This window comes from Sciurus vulgaris, assembly GCF_902686455.1.
Source record: "Sciurus vulgaris genome assembly, chromosome: 7".
NCBI classification, from domain to species: Eukaryota; Metazoa; Chordata; class Mammalia; order Rodentia; family Sciuridae; genus Sciurus; species Sciurus vulgaris.
This window is the reverse complement of record NC_136467.1, coordinates 135368729-135388331: the sequence shown is the minus strand read 5'-3', so window position 1 is coordinate 135388331 and position 19603 is coordinate 135368729. Positions and strand designations below refer to the sequence as shown.

The window sequence follows — 19603 nt, the reverse complement described above, 5'->3', positions numbered from 1 at the left end:
AGCAGGGTGGGGCAGGTGAAGACATGTCTGCTGAGGAGAATGTGGTGGGAAAGGGTCAATGCAGCTGATGCATCAGCAGGTACAAGGGCATAAAAGTGAGAAGAGGAAAGCTTGTTTCAGGAATGGCAATTTGTGCAAGGCAAGAGATGCACAGGAAAGACAAAGGAAAAGGAGAAGAGGGAGCCAGAAAGCTGGGTGGGCCCAGACTGGTGGTTAGGCAAGCGGTGTGGCCTTTATTGTAGGATTTTAAGTGGAATAATTAAATGGTCAGATTATTGCCTTAGAAAGGATATTCTCCTATGGAGGACAAGTTACCAGACAAGACCAAGGGACAGAACCAGGAAAATGGAGGGTGGGGGAAAAAGGAGGGATAACATGTGCGTTGCTATGAGCATGGTATCAATGGAATGAAGTCGCAGTAAAATGAAGAGGGCAGAGGAGGACTCTAGGGCTAGGGCTCACACATCTGAGCAGAAAGAACAGTGAGCAAGGGAAGAGCATGGGAAGGGTCAAGAAATAATGAGTTCAACTTTAGACCAAAGCAGACCATATTCTGGGGCATAAAATTTAGTACAATTAAAAGAATAAAACATACAACCTATGTTTTCTGAATCTGATGGAATTAAACTAGACACCAATAGCAAAAAGGGATTGGGAAACCCCAAATATTTAGAAATTAGAAAATACTCTTCTAAAAAACTATGGTGAAGAGATATTAGAAAATATTCTGAACTGAATAAAAATACAACATATTAAAATCTGCAGGATAATTAGATATAGCAGTTCTTAGAGGGAAATTTGGAAGAAAAGAAAGGTCTCAAATCAGTAAGATAAGCTTTTACTTTCAGACTAGGAAAAGAAAAAGCAGATTAAAGATTGAAAGTAAGAAGAAGGAAAAAAATAATAAGGTTGGAAGAGAAACAGTGAAACTGAACACAGAACATAGTAGAAAGAAGTCAATGAAACCAAAAGCCAGTTCTCTGAAAGGGACAGTGAAATCAATAATCCTCCAGCTAGACAGAAAAAAGAGAGTTGACACAAACTACCAACAGCAGGAAAAAGAGGAGACAATACTAGAGACCCTCAAAACCTTTGGAGGATAATGAGAGAATAGTACAATAACTCTGAAGTATTCACTGTCTTTGACAACAAGAGATTATGCTTGTTTTATATTGTTACAGTGAGAACTATTTTAGAAAAGTGGACCAGAGGAGCCACATTGGGAATGAAGAACGAACGAGAGGAGAATATGTAGCAAGAACAAAGATGGCTCTCTCAATAAGTTTGTGAGAGAGAGTAAAGAATGTTAAGGCAGTAACCATAGGTAGGAAGGGCAAAGCTTTGGAAGAGGAATCAGGACAGCCTTCGTAGGCTGGGAGGAAGGGTCCAGTGGAGAGAGAGAAGTCACTGCTACAGAAGAACTCAAGGCATCCTGTAGGAGGCAGTGGGAGGGCAGGGCCCAGCAACCAAACGCAATGCTTACTGCATACAAGGTGAACCCTCTGAGCCAGGTGGGAGTACAATAAGGACAAGCAGAAGGATACATTATGACAGGTAACTAAATCGAACTTACCAATAAGAGTTTTATATTTCTTGTAAGAACAGAGACTATAAAGAACTAAGATCCTACAATAGAACACCGCCCACTGAGTAGCTTAGTAGGTCATGTGAACTGCAGAAGAGTTAAAATAGACTAGGCTTGTGATAACCTAACGCAGGGGTCTGTAAACTTTTCTGTACAGAGCCAGAAAGTAAATATATCAGTATCTGCAGGCCAAGAGGTAAAATCAAAGATATTATACAGATACTATGAATGAGGACAGAAAATGCCTGATCCACCTAGACCTAATTGGCTGGGGTGAGCCATCTGGGATCCAAAAGAGACATACTTGGACAAAATGCTACCAGTCTGTAGGGGAGGGGTCTGGTGGGTCAGGCTGACAGGTGGAGGCAGCCCCAGGTCAGTTTCACTTTTTACCCCAATAACCTCCAGACCCTGAGAACCCTTCTTTCCTCCCAAGAGCCTGGTCATTTCAATTTGGGCAGCTTGCCAGAATGGAGTAATTTCAAATCTGGGTGTGTAGTAATTACCAACCGTCCTCCCTGTGCCTTGGTCACCAGTGCAGGCCTTGGGAAGCAATGCTGGGAGTGGAAGAGAAATGGGGAAGGAGTTGGGTGAATACTACAGCTTGGTCTCCCTGACTCACACAGCACTAGCCTCCTTAGCTGGGGCCTGGGCCTTGCAAAAGCATGTGGCAGGCCAAATTTGACCCACATGTCTCTGCTCTAGTACCTCTAAAAACCTATAAAAGAAGCTTGAAGGATCACCTTAAAAATGTAGACAGCATAGAAATTCTTATAATCAAAATATAAGTTTCATATTTGAGTCCAATGTTCCCTTTTATACCCACATTATTTAAAATGAGGTTATGAATAATACTTCACACACCTCCTCCTTCCTTCAAGTTCACTACCAGTGGTAGTAAATGTAAATACTGCTTTTCCTTAGGCTTTTCCTGAGTCATAGAAGTTTCACTTCTGGAAATAGAAAGCTTTCTATTTTCAGACTGGTTAAGTTACATTGCTTTTCTGAGAACTTACTATTCTTCCAGTCTTAGAGGCAAGAACTAGAAGTGGATGATATTACTTGTTAATACATATCAAAATAAGAGCTGAAGACAGCGAAAAAGATGAGGTCATCATCTTGAGTTGGCAGAACCTACCCTGATAAATTCTTTCATCCTCTTCAGTGACATAGGCATTAGCTCCCCAAATCACCATCTTATTGATATAAGATGGATATTTCGCAGCAGCAAAGAGTGCAGTTATGCCACCGTCACTCCATCCCAGCAGGGAGACCTTCTTGAACTTCAGCGTCTGTGAGAAATACAACGAGAAGCATAGCACAGGTTATCACTCCTTTCTGCTAAAAGAACCTTAGAGTCAAAAATGATCAGAATCAATACAAAGGGCTCTGGAGTATCAAAGATGAATCTGAGCTGGGTGTGATGATATATGCCTTCAATCCCAGCAACTCAAAAGGCTGAGGCAGGAGGACTACAAGGCCAGCTTCAGCGACTTAGTGAGACCCTGTATCAAAAGTGAAACTAACAAGGGCTGGGGGTGTAGCTCAGTGGTGCAGCATTCCTGGTTTTAATACCCAGTACCCAAAAAAGAAAAAAAAAAGAAATCCTAGAGTCTACTACTTGATGACAGTGTTTTCTCTCAATTAGTTTTGTGAAAATATAATTGTCATAGGAATTTGAGTACAGCTGTTTTAAATTATGAGGGAATAGAGGGAATTATATCTTCTGGTTGGATAAAATGTCAAGGGAATAGAATCAATGGAGATCAGCTGTACTTGGATATGACAAATTGCATGTGTGCGTGCATGCATGCGTGTGCATGTGCACTGCTGAACAAGGATTTGAGAGCAATTATGTGGATTAGAGAGGGGACCTGAGGTTCGCTGGATGAAATGAAGTAGGGCATGTGGTGAAGCCACCAACTACAACTGAGGGAAGAGTCAAATAGAGACAGGTTGGAAGAGAACAGTGTCACAGGGTTGTGGGTCCGTGGGTGAATCAACCAGGGCATAAAAACATATTTGGCAGAGAAAACTGACAAAAATTATGTTTTGGAGATGGTGCCCAGAATTAAAAGTAGAATGACTGGAAAGACTAAAGTTAAAAGAAAAAAATGTTAGTCTAAGATATTTGCCAAGGGATTATATATTAGTGCAACTACTAAGGGAAATAATTTGGTATTAACTTGTAAAAATAAATATTAATATCTTCTATAACTCAGCACTTTGTCTCCTAAATTTGCATGAAATTCTTGCACACATGTACCAGGAGATAGGTCCAGGAAGTCTGCAACAACATTGTTTAAAATAGCAAAAAAGTAAGAAGCAAAATGTCCATGACAATAGAATGATTATTATACTATTTATAAGAAAAAGGCAATTTAAAAATGAAGTCTTGTTATCTACCATTAGATAACAGGTGAAATAAGACATGGTGAATCCACACAGTGAAACACAGCAGTTCCCTCTTATCTGTGGGGAACACCCCCATACACTCCCCGACTACTGGTGAATGCCTGAAAACAGTGCCAAATGTGCTACATTTTATTCTATACACACATACGGTAGAGGGTGGATATACTGAATAAAGGGATGATTCATGTCCCAGGCAGGATGGAAGGAATGGAGCACAACAGTGTAGGATTTTGTCATACTACTAAGAATGGTCTTGAAGTTAAAACTTAGGACAGTAAGTTGACTACAGATTAACAATAATAAACGTACATTTCAAAAAGCAGAAGAAAGTATTTTGAAATGAAATAACTGTTTGAAGAGATATTTAACATGATTTTAAAAATATGCAGTGTATACACATTCAAACATCATGTCATCCCATTAATATGCATATATATATCCATAATATATATTTATACATATATATATACATATATATGCCAGGCAAGCACTTTACCACTGAGTTGTATCCCCAACCAATATGTAGAATTTTTATGTATCAGTGAAAAAATAAATTTAATTCTAATTTTAAAAAGAGTAAAAAACAATTTATGACTTGTTTGTTTCTGGAATTTTCCACTTAATATTTTTGGACCACAGTTGGTCATGAATAACTGAAACCACAGAAGGTAAAACAATGTATAAGGGGAGACAACTGTGGCAGGGACCTATTACAAGACATATGCAAAAGCACATTTATTGATACTGAAGTATCTTTTCTAAATTGTTCAATGAAAACAGTATGTTGGAAGAATAGCATGATACCATCATACAAAATTGTGTGTTTACATTTATTGTAAGACTGGCCAGAAAGACAAAGTATTTAAGTGTCAGTAGTGGTGTTTCTAAATAGCTGGATTGTGGACTATTTCTATTTTCATCTTTAGATTTTGGATTTTCTGTAGCAATCACATGGTATTGCATTTGTAGAAAGAAATAACAACAAAAATTAAGCAAAACAAATGAAGACAGGCCCAGCCGCCCTCCCTTCCCTGAGCATTTCTCTGGGACCCACCTTCATCAAATCAACAGCATCTTTTGCATCCCTTTCAAAAAAGTCCACTGGGAAGTCTCTATCTGGGGGTCTGGAATGTCCATATCCTCGAGGATCCCAGGCCACCACAGTGAAGAGCTTCTTACTTAGGTTCTTAAGCTGGGGTGCAAAATCAGTCTCTCCACTTCCTGAAAACAGCCACTTGGTTATGCTCTGGTGAATTCTTTCATTGTAAGAAACACATCAGAGTGAAAACAGAAGCAATAGCAATTTTAAAACAAAGTGATTAGTTTCTATAAAAGTAAGCCACCAGAACACAATCAAGAAAGTAGTCTTGCAATGATTAAATCCATTTAGCCAGAGGCAGACCTCCTTTCTTGGTGGAGTTCAAACCTGCCTCCAACTGCCCCCTAGTGGATATTCTGAGAAGGACAGGGGCTGATCCTTCATTTGGTCCAGTTTTCAGCACTCTTCATACCTCTTCAGTTTAACACGTGCCCCTTTTCTTTTTTCTAAAGAGTTAATGGAACTGTACAGAAGTAAACTTATAGATATGTTGTACTTATAGTGTTTTTCTTTTTTAACGAAATGACTTGGCAAATGAGAAATATCCCAAAAAATTCTGTAAACAATTTTGAGATTTGATTCAAAATACAGATTTTTTAAAAAACGAAGATAATGTGAATAGCCCTGAAGATTTTGTTTTGTGGTTACAATCAAAACCCAGAAAACTAAAGTGAAACACTGAAATGGTGGTGGTAGTGGAAGAAATCAAGTGATATCAAAATAGTACAAGAGTCCATACCAACAAGTAGAACTGTGTTCTTGAACCCATGGTAGCTTTGACTGGCAATCCCCAGCTCACTGCAGCCACTCAAGATGTGTGCTTATATCCACTGCAGGGTGGAAGTCCACTCGAAAGAGCTCAGTCTAGGGACAGGTCACGTTTTACTAGTAAAGTCAGCTTCATTTCTGAGGACTCAGGCCTCAGGTCACAATGAATACTAAACACCTTGCTTTATTAGAAAGTTTGTTTCCAGATAGTGCAGGATCACTTAAAATCATCAAGGTCCATCATTCTTCCTGGCAAGGCATCCCTTCCTTGCGATCAGGGAAATCATCCAGGAAACCCAAGTGAAAACTCAATGAGTGGATTTCCATTCTAGGTCTACTGCTCTGACACATGGCTTCCCTCATGTCCCTTGGCTGGAGGCACTTCTGATGGGAACTATCTTGAAGAAGGGGCAGAAGGTAGGGAGATGGGAAAGGGAGCAGGCTAAAAGATCAATTTCAGAAATAATGAGACATTTGTTTTCTGGCACATATGTATACATTTGAAGACCAGATGCAATAATATAACCTTAAACAAGTGTTTAAGGTCACTAGTACTAGTACATTATACCTGAATAGCCCATGGGGAAGGGGATCATAGGGGCAGATAGGAGACTCACTATCTTATTTTTAAATTTTGGAAGCATGCTAATGTTTTACATAAACAAAAATTGGTGTAAGTTTTTATACCTAGTTAATGATTATTAATATTAAAATAATGAAAATTCTATCCCAGTAAGTTGTTCTAACAGATGACTTTAGCTTGGCACTGGTGATTAGAATAAATGTCCTCCTTCATTACAACAGCTTAAGAAAAAAAAGATACTAAACACTATCTAGACACAGACATCTCACTAGCTACCATAGTACCACATCAGCTGAGGCTTGATCAAGCAGAAACATCAACTAACTGAAAAATTTTAGTAATTTATTTTTAGGAGAAAGAAGCAAATCACATGGAAGTAAACATGGGATTATTTAACTAAATCAGGTTTATAGCTCAATTCACAATAAACTATGGAACCAACCTAGGTGCCCTTCAATAGATGAATGGATAAAAGAAAATGTGGTATATATATTTGATGGAATATTACTCAGCTTTAAAGAAGAATGAAATTATGGCATTTGCTGGTAAATGGACGGAGTTGGAGAATATCATGCTAAGCAAAATAAGCCAATCCCAAAAAACCAAAGGTTGATGTTTTCTCTGACATGCAGATGCTAATTCACAAAAAGGGGTTGGGGGATGCCATGGAAGAATAGAGTCACTTTAGATTAGGGAGAGGGGATATGGGAATAAGAAGGATAGTAGAATGAAACAGACATTATTACCTTATATATATTACACATATGACTGCATGATGGATGTAATTCTACAACATGTACAATCAGAAAAATAAGAAATTATATCCCATTTATGTATAATATATAAAAATGTATAAATGCATTCTTACTGTCATGTATAACTAATTAGAATAATTTTTTTTTTTTAAAAAGAATCCTATAAAACTAAATTCTGGATATCCTGGGATCGTTGTACATTTTTCTCTTTCTACATTTGGGACTACTGTTCTGTAAACTGAGATTGAAATCCAGAGGGATTTACTGTGCCCTTTATTATACACATTGAGCAAGATTAATATGATAATCTAGTTTTGATTTTCAAAAAGACTTTAAGCTTCTTTTTCCTTACTTTTTTTTTGGAGTGATACCAGGGATTTAACCCGGGAGCACTCTACCACTGAGCTATACTCCCAACCCTTTTACATTTTTATTTTGAGATAGGGTCTTGCTGCTGTGGTTGCCTTGAACTTGTGATACTTCTGCCTTAGCCTCCAAGGTTGCTGGGATTACAGGCATACGCCACCATGCCCAGTTCTTATTTCTTATTTCAACTGAACATATCAATCAGAGTAGTGACCTATCTGTCCTGGCTTTAGCACTGTACATTCCACAACCTTGAAAACATCTTGACAGTGTCTTCCTCATCCACTCCTTCTTCTCACTCACTTTCCTTGACCTCTGACCTATGTTACCCTCCCAAATTATAGGCAACTGGTTTCACAGTATACCCATGTGGGAAAAACAGTACTTAAAGGAATACAAAAAACATATGACAGAAAGTTATCTACTTTTCCAAATCATGCATTTGATATTAGCAAACATCCCTTAAAATGTTCCAGCAAAGCACTAAAATTAATAATCAATATTTGGCATCTAGTTTCACGACTGCTTCAGAGAGATGATATAGCATGCCAAAAGAGTCAATTAAAAAATGTCAGACCCAACATCCCAGGAAGCAGCAGGACTGCATGCTCGCCCTCTCCAGTCTGCTGATAATGCAGGTGAACACCATTGACAGACACTTTGGCAGAGGTCACTGAGGTTCTGAAAGAAAAAGAAATCCCCAAAGGAAAATTAATTAGCACAAATCTATCAATATGACAAAACTGCCCTTTTACATGTAGCACCCCTCTCAAACTTCTTGGATTATTTTGATTTGTGCCTCAGCTTTCCAATCCTAAACAGTGACATGAGTTTGTACCTTAACAGACTGCAAAATGAACTGTCTTCAAGTTCGAATATGCTGCAGCACCCAGTCTGGGGCGGGGCTCGCCCTCCACCAGCACTGAGAGGCTTGCTGAATTCAGTGGCTATGTATAGTCCCAGGGTACATGCCTAGGAGCTAGACGCCAGCAGTGCCCATGTGCAGGCTGATGTGGGACACCAGAGGCACAGAACCCAGGGCCATTTTTCTCCACCTCAGCAGCTTTAGAGCAGCTACCAGGATGTTCAGCAGTATTGGTGGCATTCTTGAGGACAAGACTGATCCCAAGGGTCCCAAGGAAAGGCCCTGGTGATCTCAGGGCTTGTGGTGTCATCTGATCAGCTACAGGAGGGCTCTAGTCAGAAACATCCATCTGCACTGACATGGACTTACTGGTTTTTAAGAAGCTGAAATATTCCTGTGTTGACTGTTACATAGTCATTTCAATAGACCCCATTCATGATAGAGCATCTAACTGGACACTTCTTGGCACAGGACAAGACCTCAGGACAGGGTTGCCACCATCATCTATCTGTCCTGCCTGAGGATGTATGGGCTGTACAGGTGTTCTCGGCTGCTTTTCTGGAAGTTCCAAAACAGACTGCCCAGGGATATATACCACTACAGCACATACAAGACCCCTGTACAAATCTTCCAGAGAGATAACTTAGGGACATGTAGAAGAGACATAATGGCATGCTAGGAGAGATGCTGGAAGGAGCCACTCCTCTTCTAGTGGACTGCCAATATATTGAAATCAACCAGACTTCCTTTTTCTTTTATATACCCCTCACCCTGACCTCTGCTCTTGGTCAAGATGACTGCTGAAATGCAGCACTTTTGAAAAAACAAGGTCCTGTTTCCTCTTTCAGTTTCATCTGATTTGCCATCTTCCAGTAAAAAAAAAAAAAAAGAGTGCAGGAAAAAATTTTTGAATACTGGAAAATTATGAGAGAAATGGAAAATAAGAAATCCTGATATAACGTAAGCTCATTTCAGAAATATTAGAGGTGCAACAACCATGCCATTAAGCAGTTTTAGTATAATATGAACTCTGCAATATACTTATTATTAACATCCTAATCCTCCAAGGGATTCATTTTTATTAGGATGGTGTTAGATATCTTAGGCCCAGGACAGAAACAAATAAATGTACTCTACTAATAAAGACTCATTTCAGTAAACGGGCATTTATTAGTACACATTTGCTCAGTCTAGAAGGAGAGTTGATAAAAACAAAGGATTTACTCTGCAAACCCTCAGGGAGGCAGTTATGAATGAGGAAAAGAGCTTTGAAGCACCTGGATGGGATGAAAGTTCTTAATGGTATTTCCTGTGTTTCCTAAATTAAATGAAAGTACTCCCCGAACAGAGATGACGATCATTTGCACAGCTCACATTAGCAATAAAGTGCACAGCACCATCACTTCCCTTTATTACTCCTGTGACCCTAGAGGATTTTCAGAAGTTCCCTTTCCTGCAGTGCCAAGAACATGCTCATGAAAGTCACATTGCACTGTGAGGGTATTATGCATAATGGAGAGTGCCCCTCCCCACCTTCTGAATGTGCAAAGCCAGTCAGTTTTCAGGACTGAGTGTTGCTGTCTCAAGCTCTTTGCATCTCTGAAGGGCACTGACCACAGGTTTTCCCTTCCCCTTCCATGATCACTCCCAAGTCTCTGTTGGGGGGGAGGGGGGGGGAAGAAAGGAAAAAAGAAAACTAACTTCCCTCTTTCCCTCTGCACTTGGTGGTATTTTTGATTTCCCACTCTGAATATCTCTGATTATTACCATACCCTGTTCTCTTGGTTACCTAAAAGAACTAGCGATTTCAGCATAATGGCAACTCAATGTCAGGGAAGGATTTTCAAAGGCAGAAGACCTGGAAGATGGGTTAGAGGGGAGGCAGAGATCAAATCAGGGTTAGATAGAGGGATCTGAAAGGAGAGAAAAAGTAGCTTTTGGGATGAACTTCCAAAGATGGGTGAAATTCTAAAAAAAAAAAAAAAAAAAAAAAAAAAAAAAAAAAAAAAATGTGGTAGGAAGGGTGTTTTTGGAAGACAAAAATAGCATGATCTACAGCCCAGGAGCAAGGGACATCAGTGGGGACAAGTCGATGTTCAGTTAGCGGGATTATAAAGGCACAGCTCTATGGTTGGGGCCAAATGGTGAAGGGTTCTGCAGCTAGGCTGGGGGAGACAGTGCCACACTGCTGTGGCATCAATGCTGTTAGACCAGAGGAACCTGTATTGTCACATCAGCCCATCCCTTGGGGTTAATGGAGGTTAACAAAAAACCTTTCATGAATCTCTAAGTGGGAGGAAAAAGAATGAGGACTATTTGTGAACAAAAGCAAATCAATAGCAAACTTAGGAAAAAGGTTTATTTTTAAAGATAAGAGTTACTGCTGGACAGGTGGCATACGCCTGCAATCTCCAGTACCTTGGGAGGCTGAAGCAGGAGGATCAGCTTTGGGCCAGCCTCAGTCATTTAGTGAGATCCTCAGCAATTTAGTAAGACCCTGTCTCAAAATTAAACAAGAAAACAAAGGACTGGGAACGTACTCAGTAGTAAAGCATGTACGAGTTCCACCTCAATACTATTAAAAGACAAAGGTAACAATTACTGAGTGCTTATTTTCACAGAAATATAATTGAAACAAGTGCTGCAGTTTTCTTCCAGCTTATCAAGGGGCCTCTTAGGGCTGCAGTCAGGCCTCAGATTAATAGTTATGTGCACGTTGGAAGAAAATCAGGCCATAAAGACCAGATCTTCAATGGCCCTGCTGTGTTTATTAACTGAACCACATTTAAGATATCAAATTTCCCAAAACTCTCAGGAAAAAATGGAAAAAAGGAAAATTTAGAGAACAAAAATTACATAGTGTGGGGTATAGCTCAGTGATAGACCATTTGCCTATTATGCACAAGGCCCTGGGTTTGAGCCCCAGCACTGCAAAAACAATGAAAATATTAATCCCTTCCTCTTTAGCTGTCCATTTGGTTTTTCCACCTCTTCTCCCTGCTTATTAAATATCTTCTCAAACTCAGGTGTTCTGAAGCAGTTGTGTTGATTAGAATCACCAGTAAAGATTTTAAAACATGCCTAGGACAATCCTGAAGGACATTCATAGCTCTATGGCAGTGCCCTGGTTATGTGCTTTCAGAAACATCAAACTCTGCTGTACCCTTAATCCATGCACTTCCTGAACACCTACCTGGTGCTGGGCACTAAAGGTATGCACTCATGTAGGTTGGAGGCTAGCAGGAGATGGGTAAATAGCCAGCCACCAGCATTTACCATGCAGTGCATGCAGTGTGTGGAGTCTTATCAAAAAGAAACCCGCCGGTAGAGGAGACCCTGGGACCTAGGTGTAAGTCACCAAGTTCAACTCACCTGAACTAACTTCTCCATGGCTGCCCACTCATCCCCTTTTTACAAGAGCATGTTCTGTCTCCTAATACTTCAGTGGGACTCAATCTTCAATTTGAACCATTTAGCAAACATATATATATATATATATATATATATATATATATATATATATATATCTATAAAGGTTTTTTTTTTTTTTTTTTTTTTTTGGTGCAGGGAGGGTACCAGGATTGAACTCAGAAGCACTTGGCCACTCAGCCACATCCCCAGTCCTATTTTGCATTTTATTTAGAGACAAGGTCTCACTGAGTTGCTTAGTGCCTTGTTTTTTGCCGAGGCTGGCTCTGAACACGAGACCCTCCTGCCTCAGCCTCCTGAGCCACAGGGATTACAGGTGTGCACCACCACACCCAGCAAACTTCTAAATCTAATAATTTGGATTATGCTACAATCCAAATCTTTGAAGTGGAAGTTAGGCAATTATATTTTAATTTTTTTTCAGGAGATTCCAACAGGCAACTAAGATCAAGAACAACTGTAGTGAGTTATTGGAGGGAAAAAAATCGTATCTCTCTCTCAAAGCATGCCTCCCTTTTCTGAGAGGCTAAATAGACAATTTTGTGAAAAGGAAGAATGCACTTGAACCAAGGGCGGCTGAGCTGCTTTCCTCAAACAGGCAGAATTACAATGGGGGTAAGAAGGATACAACAGCTTCCTGCAAGTAGTTAAACTAAATCTAATCTTTGTTACAGTATCAGCACTCTGTCTGCTAAGAGTTACATTTAGGTCATTTTTCCCTCCGAGGGGCAAGTTATACTTAAACTAATCTTACCATGGAGGAATCTAAGGATTAGAGAACAAAGTAATTTGCCTACACTGTGGTGCTCTGCCAAGCCAAGATGAGTACCTGAGGGTCTGACCCCAGAGCCTCAGCACTTTGCTTTAAAAATAAAAATGGGGCCCACTTAATAAGACACGCCCTCACTTCAAAAGTCCTAATCACTTATATTCAGCTATTTTATATAAAGTAACCATTAACTACAATAAAGTATTACCCACACCAGGAGCCTGAATTCAAGTGAATTTTGATAATTTATTTTTACTTTTTATTATTTATATCATTACTAATTGTACCCAATAAATATATTCATTATGTCCTAGGCCTTTTACATCCATTGTTTCAAATTCTCAAAAACTCTGCAAGGCAGGAGGCTCAGAGAGGTTAAGAAACTTGGCTGCATTCACACAGATAGGAAGTGGTGGTAATATAGCTATAACTCCAGAGACCAAGTTTTCTCTCTACCCTCATGGCTGAATAGAGTCCCCACCAGGGCTCAGGCACTGGGGTAGAACAGTGTGACTGCCAGATAGGGAGAGGGTGGTGACAGGCTTCAGGGGCAGGATGGGGATCTGGGACAGGGCATTCCAAGATTAAACTCAGAAAAAAAAAATTTTTTTTTCAGGCAAATTGTTAGATACTGTAAATTATTAGTAGTATAACTCTATATAACATACAATTTCAGGGAGATAAGACTTTTTTTTTTTTTTTTTTTTTTTTTTTAACCTGATCCAGGAACAAATTTCCTTAATTATTAAATAATGGTCAAAGTTCCAAATAGACTTACAAACAAGTTTTTGGCATACAACTCAGTTGCACATTGGACACTGGCTGTTCTGAAGCAGTTTTGCTGTTGTTTGTTTTTATAGGAGTGCTTTTATCAACTTACAGGGGCTGCAGCCTTGTTTCAGGTTTAACCAATATCCCTGCGTATTGTCTCAGATTACATGTGAAATCAGTTTGCAACTGCATATATGCACCTGCAGGACAAAATCTGGAGAAACCTGTTTTTCAGAGTTAATTTAGGAAAAATGGTGCTTAGTTCCACTAGGTGGATAGGGCCCTTATGTGGCCACTAAATAGCCTATCAGGACTATGATATGGCTACAATCACTGTAACCTTATCTCAATCCTTTTTTGAAAACAGGAATCTAGATACAATGCCCATTTTTCACTGTTGCTCCATATAGGTGCAGCCACTGTCGTTTTTCCATCTGTATAAAAATAGTACTGAAATAATAAAACTAAGCCAAACTTAAGTACTAGTCAATTATGCTCTGAAAATTTTAAAAAGATGGTCAGGTTTACCCTTTTTTCTTCTTTGAAATTAGTACTTTCTACATTATACCAAGTAAAATTCTACATGCCAGCTACCAATCAAACATTTCATTTTTTTCCCCACAAGTCATTAATGGAACTGACCCATCAACATTTAATTGCATACATGCATTGTGTATGTGTCTATATGAGTGTGCATGTATATGTGTAGGCATATTATGTAAAGAATACAGTAAAGCAAGTTTCAGGCCACTCTATCCACATTTTTCTGCCCAGAATCTCTTGGAACCAGCACCAGGTCAGAGATTAATCCAGGTTTTTGTTGTTACTGTTTTATCTGTAAGGGGGATGGAAGGACATAAGAGAAACATGCAGATTTTTGGATCTCTTCACAAATCTATTTCAGAATCTCTGAGTAAGGACTGGGATTCTGAATTTTCAAAGGTTCCCAAGTTAATTCTCTTGCACATTAAAGTTTGAGATCGGCAAACTAAAGACCTCTGGAGACTTGGGACTCACGACTTCAGCCTGATCAGTTCTATGTCAGTTAACAGGCTCCAGACATTTTCAGGCTGATTTCTAATATAATGAGTAGAAGGCCCTGGCGGTGGCGTAGGCATTACTGTAACCCCAGCGATTTGGGAGGCTGAGGCAGGAGGATCGCATGTTCGAGGTCTGCCGCGGCCAATTAGGAAGACCCTGAACAATTTAGCTAGACCCTATCTCAAAATGAAAAATTAAAAGGGTTGGGGATATACCCCAGTGGTAAAGCGCTCATGGATTCAATTTACTAGTACCAAAACCAAAAAGCAGCAGCGCGAGAGATCATTGTTCTCATAACCTCACGGTATGAAGTCTAGAAAGAGGAACCGGCTAAGCACAAGAGGCTTGGGCTTACAATCTGCTCCATCACGGGTTAGTTGTGACTAATAGCAAATTTACCTCTCCGGCCCCCTTCGTCTGCACACTGATGACCGTCTCAACCCCTAAGCTCCAGAATCACAGATCTGAGGCCCAGGCGCAGCTGAGCTCCCGGAGGGCTCCCGGATGCGGGATTTCAGGGAATGAGGGTCACAGGGAGGCCAGGTCTCGCCCACGACCCCCATCTTTGCAGCCGGGTCCACCTGGGTCAGCGCGCCCCTCCCGCTGACCCCCGAGCGCGTAACGCTGGGGCTCCCCGAAGGGGGAGGGCGCCATTACCCGTATGCGGCCACACGCCCAGCCGCGGGGAAGTAAATCCTGGGCTTCTGAGGCGAGAAGAGCAGCCGCGGTAGCGGCCCGCCTCGGTAGCACAGCCTCACCACCATGATCCTAGCTTGCGCCGCTGCTGGAAACACGCATGCGCAGGACTTTAAGGCCGCCCTCCGCTGGCCCCGCCCCCTGCCTTCCACGCCACGCCCCCGAGGTGCCAACGGTATCCAGGGCCCCCAGCTCAGATTGCGATCACGTGACCCCCGGCCGACCAGGGGTAAGCCCAAGCCTCTTGTGCTTAGCGGGTTCCTCTTTCCAGACTTCATGTCGTGAGGTTATGAGGACAATGATCTCTCGCGCTGCGGGCCTGCCTTAAACCCTTAAGCAGCTGGCGGGATTCGATCCTTTCTTAAGTGATCCTCTTTCTTAAGTGATCCTCTGGCTCACAGGGAGGATGTCCCAGTTGGTGCCACCCCTTCCTAGCCGTTTGCTATGGTGGTGACTAAGGGGAGGGGAGGTCGCTGGCCATCCTGCCTTCACCGGGTGGGCATCCAGGCTGGGCCTCCGACAGCTTAAGTGAAATCCCTGCTTTATAGCTGGTGCTAAAGGTGGGTTGGCGTACATTCGCATTTAGGGATGGTAGAATCTAATTTTCTTTTTTTCTGTTTATGTCATTTATATCCGTTATGATAGTTACTATTAAAACACAAAACGGGGCCGGGGTTGTGGCTCAGTGGTAAAGTACTTGCCTAGCATGTGTGAGGCACTGGATTTGATCCTCAGCACCCCATAAAAAATTAAATAAAAAGGTATTGTGTTCGTTTACAACTAAAAAAAAAAAAATGTAAAAAAAAAAAAATAGTGGGTTATTGCTGCCCAGGATGTTGAGAAATTGAAATTCTTGTGCATGTTGGTGGGAATGCAAAATGGCTCAGCTGCTGTGGTCAAGATCTTGGTTCCTTAAAAAAAGGTTAAAGAGAGAATTACCCTATGATCCAGCAATTCTGTTTTTGAGTATATATTCAAAACAATGGGGGCTTCAGATATTTGTGCATCAGCATTCATAACAGCATTATTCACAAATGCTAAAAAGTGGAAGCAACCCAAGTGCTCATCAACTGAGAAATGGATAAAATGTGGTGTATTCCTGCCATGGAACATTACTCAGCTTTAACAAGGAAATTTTTTTTAAAAAAATTGGTTCTTTTTAGTTGTACATGACAGCAGAATCCAATTTGATATAATTATAAAAGCATGAAATATATCTTATTCGAGTTCCATTCTTAAGGATGTACAAGGTGGTGGGATTCACTATGTTGTTCGGATATAGGTACATGGGAAAATTATGTCAGATTCATTCCACTGTCTTATCTTTGCTTATGTCCCCTCTCTTCCTTCCATTCCCCATTGTCTAATCCACTGCACTTCTATTCTTTCCCCTACCTCCCCTGCCTTATTGTAAATTAGCTTCCACATATCAGAGAAAACATTCAACCTTTGGTTTTTTGGAACTAGCTTACTTCACTTAGCATGACAGTCTCCAGGTCCATTCATTTGCTGGCAAATGTCATAAAGTTATTCTTTATGGTTGAGTAATATTCCATTGTGTATACATATCACATTTTCTTTATCTATTCATTTGCTGAAGAGCACCTAAATTGGTTCCATAGCTTAGCTATTGTGAATTGAGCTGTTATAAATATTGATGTGGCTCATCACTGTAGTATGCCGATTTTAATTCCTTTGGATATATACAGAGGAGTGGTGTTGCTCCCTGTTGAGCAACAAGGTCCGATGTATCTCCTTAGGGCCTGCCCAAAGGAGAACACGGGGCGAGCAGGATGATGAGTGTGGCTACCATTTAGTCTTGACAAGAACAATCTGAGACAATGGCTTCCTTAGATAATATGTTATTTGAGATCCTTCTTGTGTAACTGCACGCACAGTACTTTTAAGTTACAGCCATGTAACTTAACCTGCGTGGTGCCTCACTGTCCCATTGCACTTTCTTTAGTAGTAAAACTAGGTGTGACCTACATAAAGAATAAGCAAACATGTTGACATTCTAGTTTGAACACACATCTGTCAATCACTGCATAGAAGGAAAGAAGTATATGTTTGACTTTTATATCACTTGACTTTCAGGAATCTTTGGTGGTGTCATTTCCTATTTTTTTTTTTTCCCTCAAAATTGATTGGAATTTCTTGTCAGAGATGATGAAGGCTAAAAATGTTTATAGAATTTCAACACTTGTGACCCTACTGCTAAGCAGGAATGGTGGCATCAAGTCTTTAGTTTCCTAATGTCAGAATTTTTAAAGTACATTCTTGAGAACGGGTCCTTTATGTGTACTGTTGTGAAACTTAAATAAGTGCCAGGCCCCTTATGATGCACCACCTTATTTTAACCTTCAGTCTTATGTATTATTTATAGATGAGGAAACTGAGGCAAAGAGGTTAGGAAGCAAGCCTTAGGCCACACAGCTAAAGAGTAGCAGTGGAGAATTTAGATCTGCTTAATTCCATAAAACTATACTTGGAATTACTATATCTTGTTATAATAGTGTTAGTCCTTTAATTTCTTTGTAATCTGTTGCTTCTAAAATCTTGAATCTTTATTTTTATTTGCACTAGTATTATAATTAGAAAAATAACACATTAAAATGTATATCAAAATATTGTTTAAAACGTATTATGAGCAAGAACTCCTTTTCTTATTCCTGAAGCCCTAACCTCAGAGAGTAGACTAAAGGCAAAGATTACAACCATAGCAACAAATGGAAAACCAAATGGGAACCAAGTATGGATAGCCTTCTTTCTCATTTTTCAGTCTGGGTCATTCTGCTTATTTGGTTTCTGCCCAAGCATAATAGTGGAGCTTGGGCTTTGTATTGAACCTCTTCAGAGGCAAATTTGACTTTTTTAGGATGGTGATTAGAGAGTGGGGAGGGAGGTGGAGGAAAGGCCTCTGAGTCACATGGAAGGACAGCAGGGTTACAGGCCTGTCACCTGGGGGGATGGAAGCGTGGGCTGTCTTGGAGCTCCTCTTTACCATCAGCTCGCTCTCTCTGCCAGCGCAGTAGGGTAAAAGGGGACTACACACAGGAAGTGCCAACCTGAGCAGGTACAGCAGACAATCCCAAATAGTCCCATTTATACAAAAACACACATCATTTCAATGGCCTGTATTTGATGAATAACATTTTATTTTAAAAAATCCATTAAAATACCTTCCATTTTTGTCTCTTAACATTGGTCATTCGACCTGTTTTCAATTTAAGAGGATTAGAACACCATTAGAATGGAGGTAAAAGGAAACTATTTAGAAATCATACGTGCTCCTTTAGCAAAGCCTGGACCTTCCCCGCCTCCAATTTTATTTTCCGTAAGCATGATTTAATGCTGTGGCAGCTAAGTCGTGAACCTCAACAAGTGTGGACAGAACTGAGACTTATTATTTTACAGCAGTGCTTTTCTCAACCAGGGCAATTTTGCCCTTCCAGCGAACACTTGGAAATTCTAGAGACATTGTCACAACTGGGGGCAAGATGAGGGAGGAAGTAATGCCATTGACATCCAGGGGAGAGAGGCACCGGACAGTTTCCCCCACAACAAAAGAAACTACGTGACTCTCAATGCCAGTAGAGCCAAGCGGAGAAACCCTGCTTTGCATCCTCACTTCAGGGGTGTGTGTATGTCTGCAGAGGCTGGAGGAGATTCAGGATCAAAACCAACAATACTATTATCGACCCAAGACACCAGAATCTCTCCTGACAGCCAGACTGACCCTCATTGCGCCCTTCTCTCCCTCTATCTTGGGAGAGCTGAACATAATGGCATATCTCTGTTTACCAAAGTGCCAGCAGTGATGCCCAATGACCTGGGTGGCTTCAATTTTCTGTTCTTTCATTTGCTCCTGGGTTTCATAAGGGCTTTGAAAGGCTGAGTGACATTATGATCAGGCTCTCAAACTTGCCTTTTTTAGCTTCACAGCACAAAGAAAAAGATAAACATATCTCTATAGTATGCTGGGGTAAACCGAGGTAACAGCTCAAGGGTGATCAGCCCTGAGGCTTTGATCATACCCAGGGGTGAAGAGATCAATATTTCCTAAGTAACTTTCCCTCTCCAGGGCACACAGGCTGGGAAACCGCATAAAGTACTAGAATGTTAGGAAAGCACGAGATGTTTGTGGTAGTCAGAATTCATAATAGCTTCTTGAAATAACTGCCAGGAAAATCTAATGATTTTTCCCCCTGCATTTTTTTCTCCTCTTTAGCACTCTTTCCCTTCAGTGAATTTATACTTTAGAATAATGGAATGGGATTATACGCAATTTCATAGAGTCTGTAGTGACAGATAGTATTTGTTACTGAAGTTAACATCCTATAATTTGGGTGCAAACTGTGGTTGTCATACAAAAAAAAAAAACCCTCTATTTCAACAGAAATTAGGATTTTACTGCATGTTGGTTATAAGAGGAGCCTTTGTGGAGATGAGAGCACAAAG

At 40.5% G+C, this 19603-nt stretch overlaps 1 protein-coding gene across 2 annotated transcripts in view; it reads right to left on the bottom strand.

The window, feature by feature from the left end:
* Positions 1-15257, bottom strand: part of BPHL (biphenyl hydrolase like) — a 29830-nt gene extending 14573 nt beyond the window's left edge. For both annotated transcript variants that reach the window (XR_013765383.1, XM_079148955.1), the window contains exons 1-4: positions 15104-15257; positions 8149-8252; positions 5055-5221; positions 2724-2877 (exon numbers count right to left, since the gene is read on the bottom strand). Coding sequence is in view for 1 of the 2 variants with exons in the window: in XM_079148955.1 (XP_079005081.1) it covers positions 2724-2877; positions 5055-5221; positions 8149-8252; positions 15104-15210 (532 nt within the window). In the remaining variant the exon portion in view is untranslated. The remainder of the gene's footprint in view (positions 1-2723; positions 2878-5054; positions 5222-8148; positions 8253-15103) is intronic.
* Positions 15258-19603: the final 4346 nt, after the last annotated feature.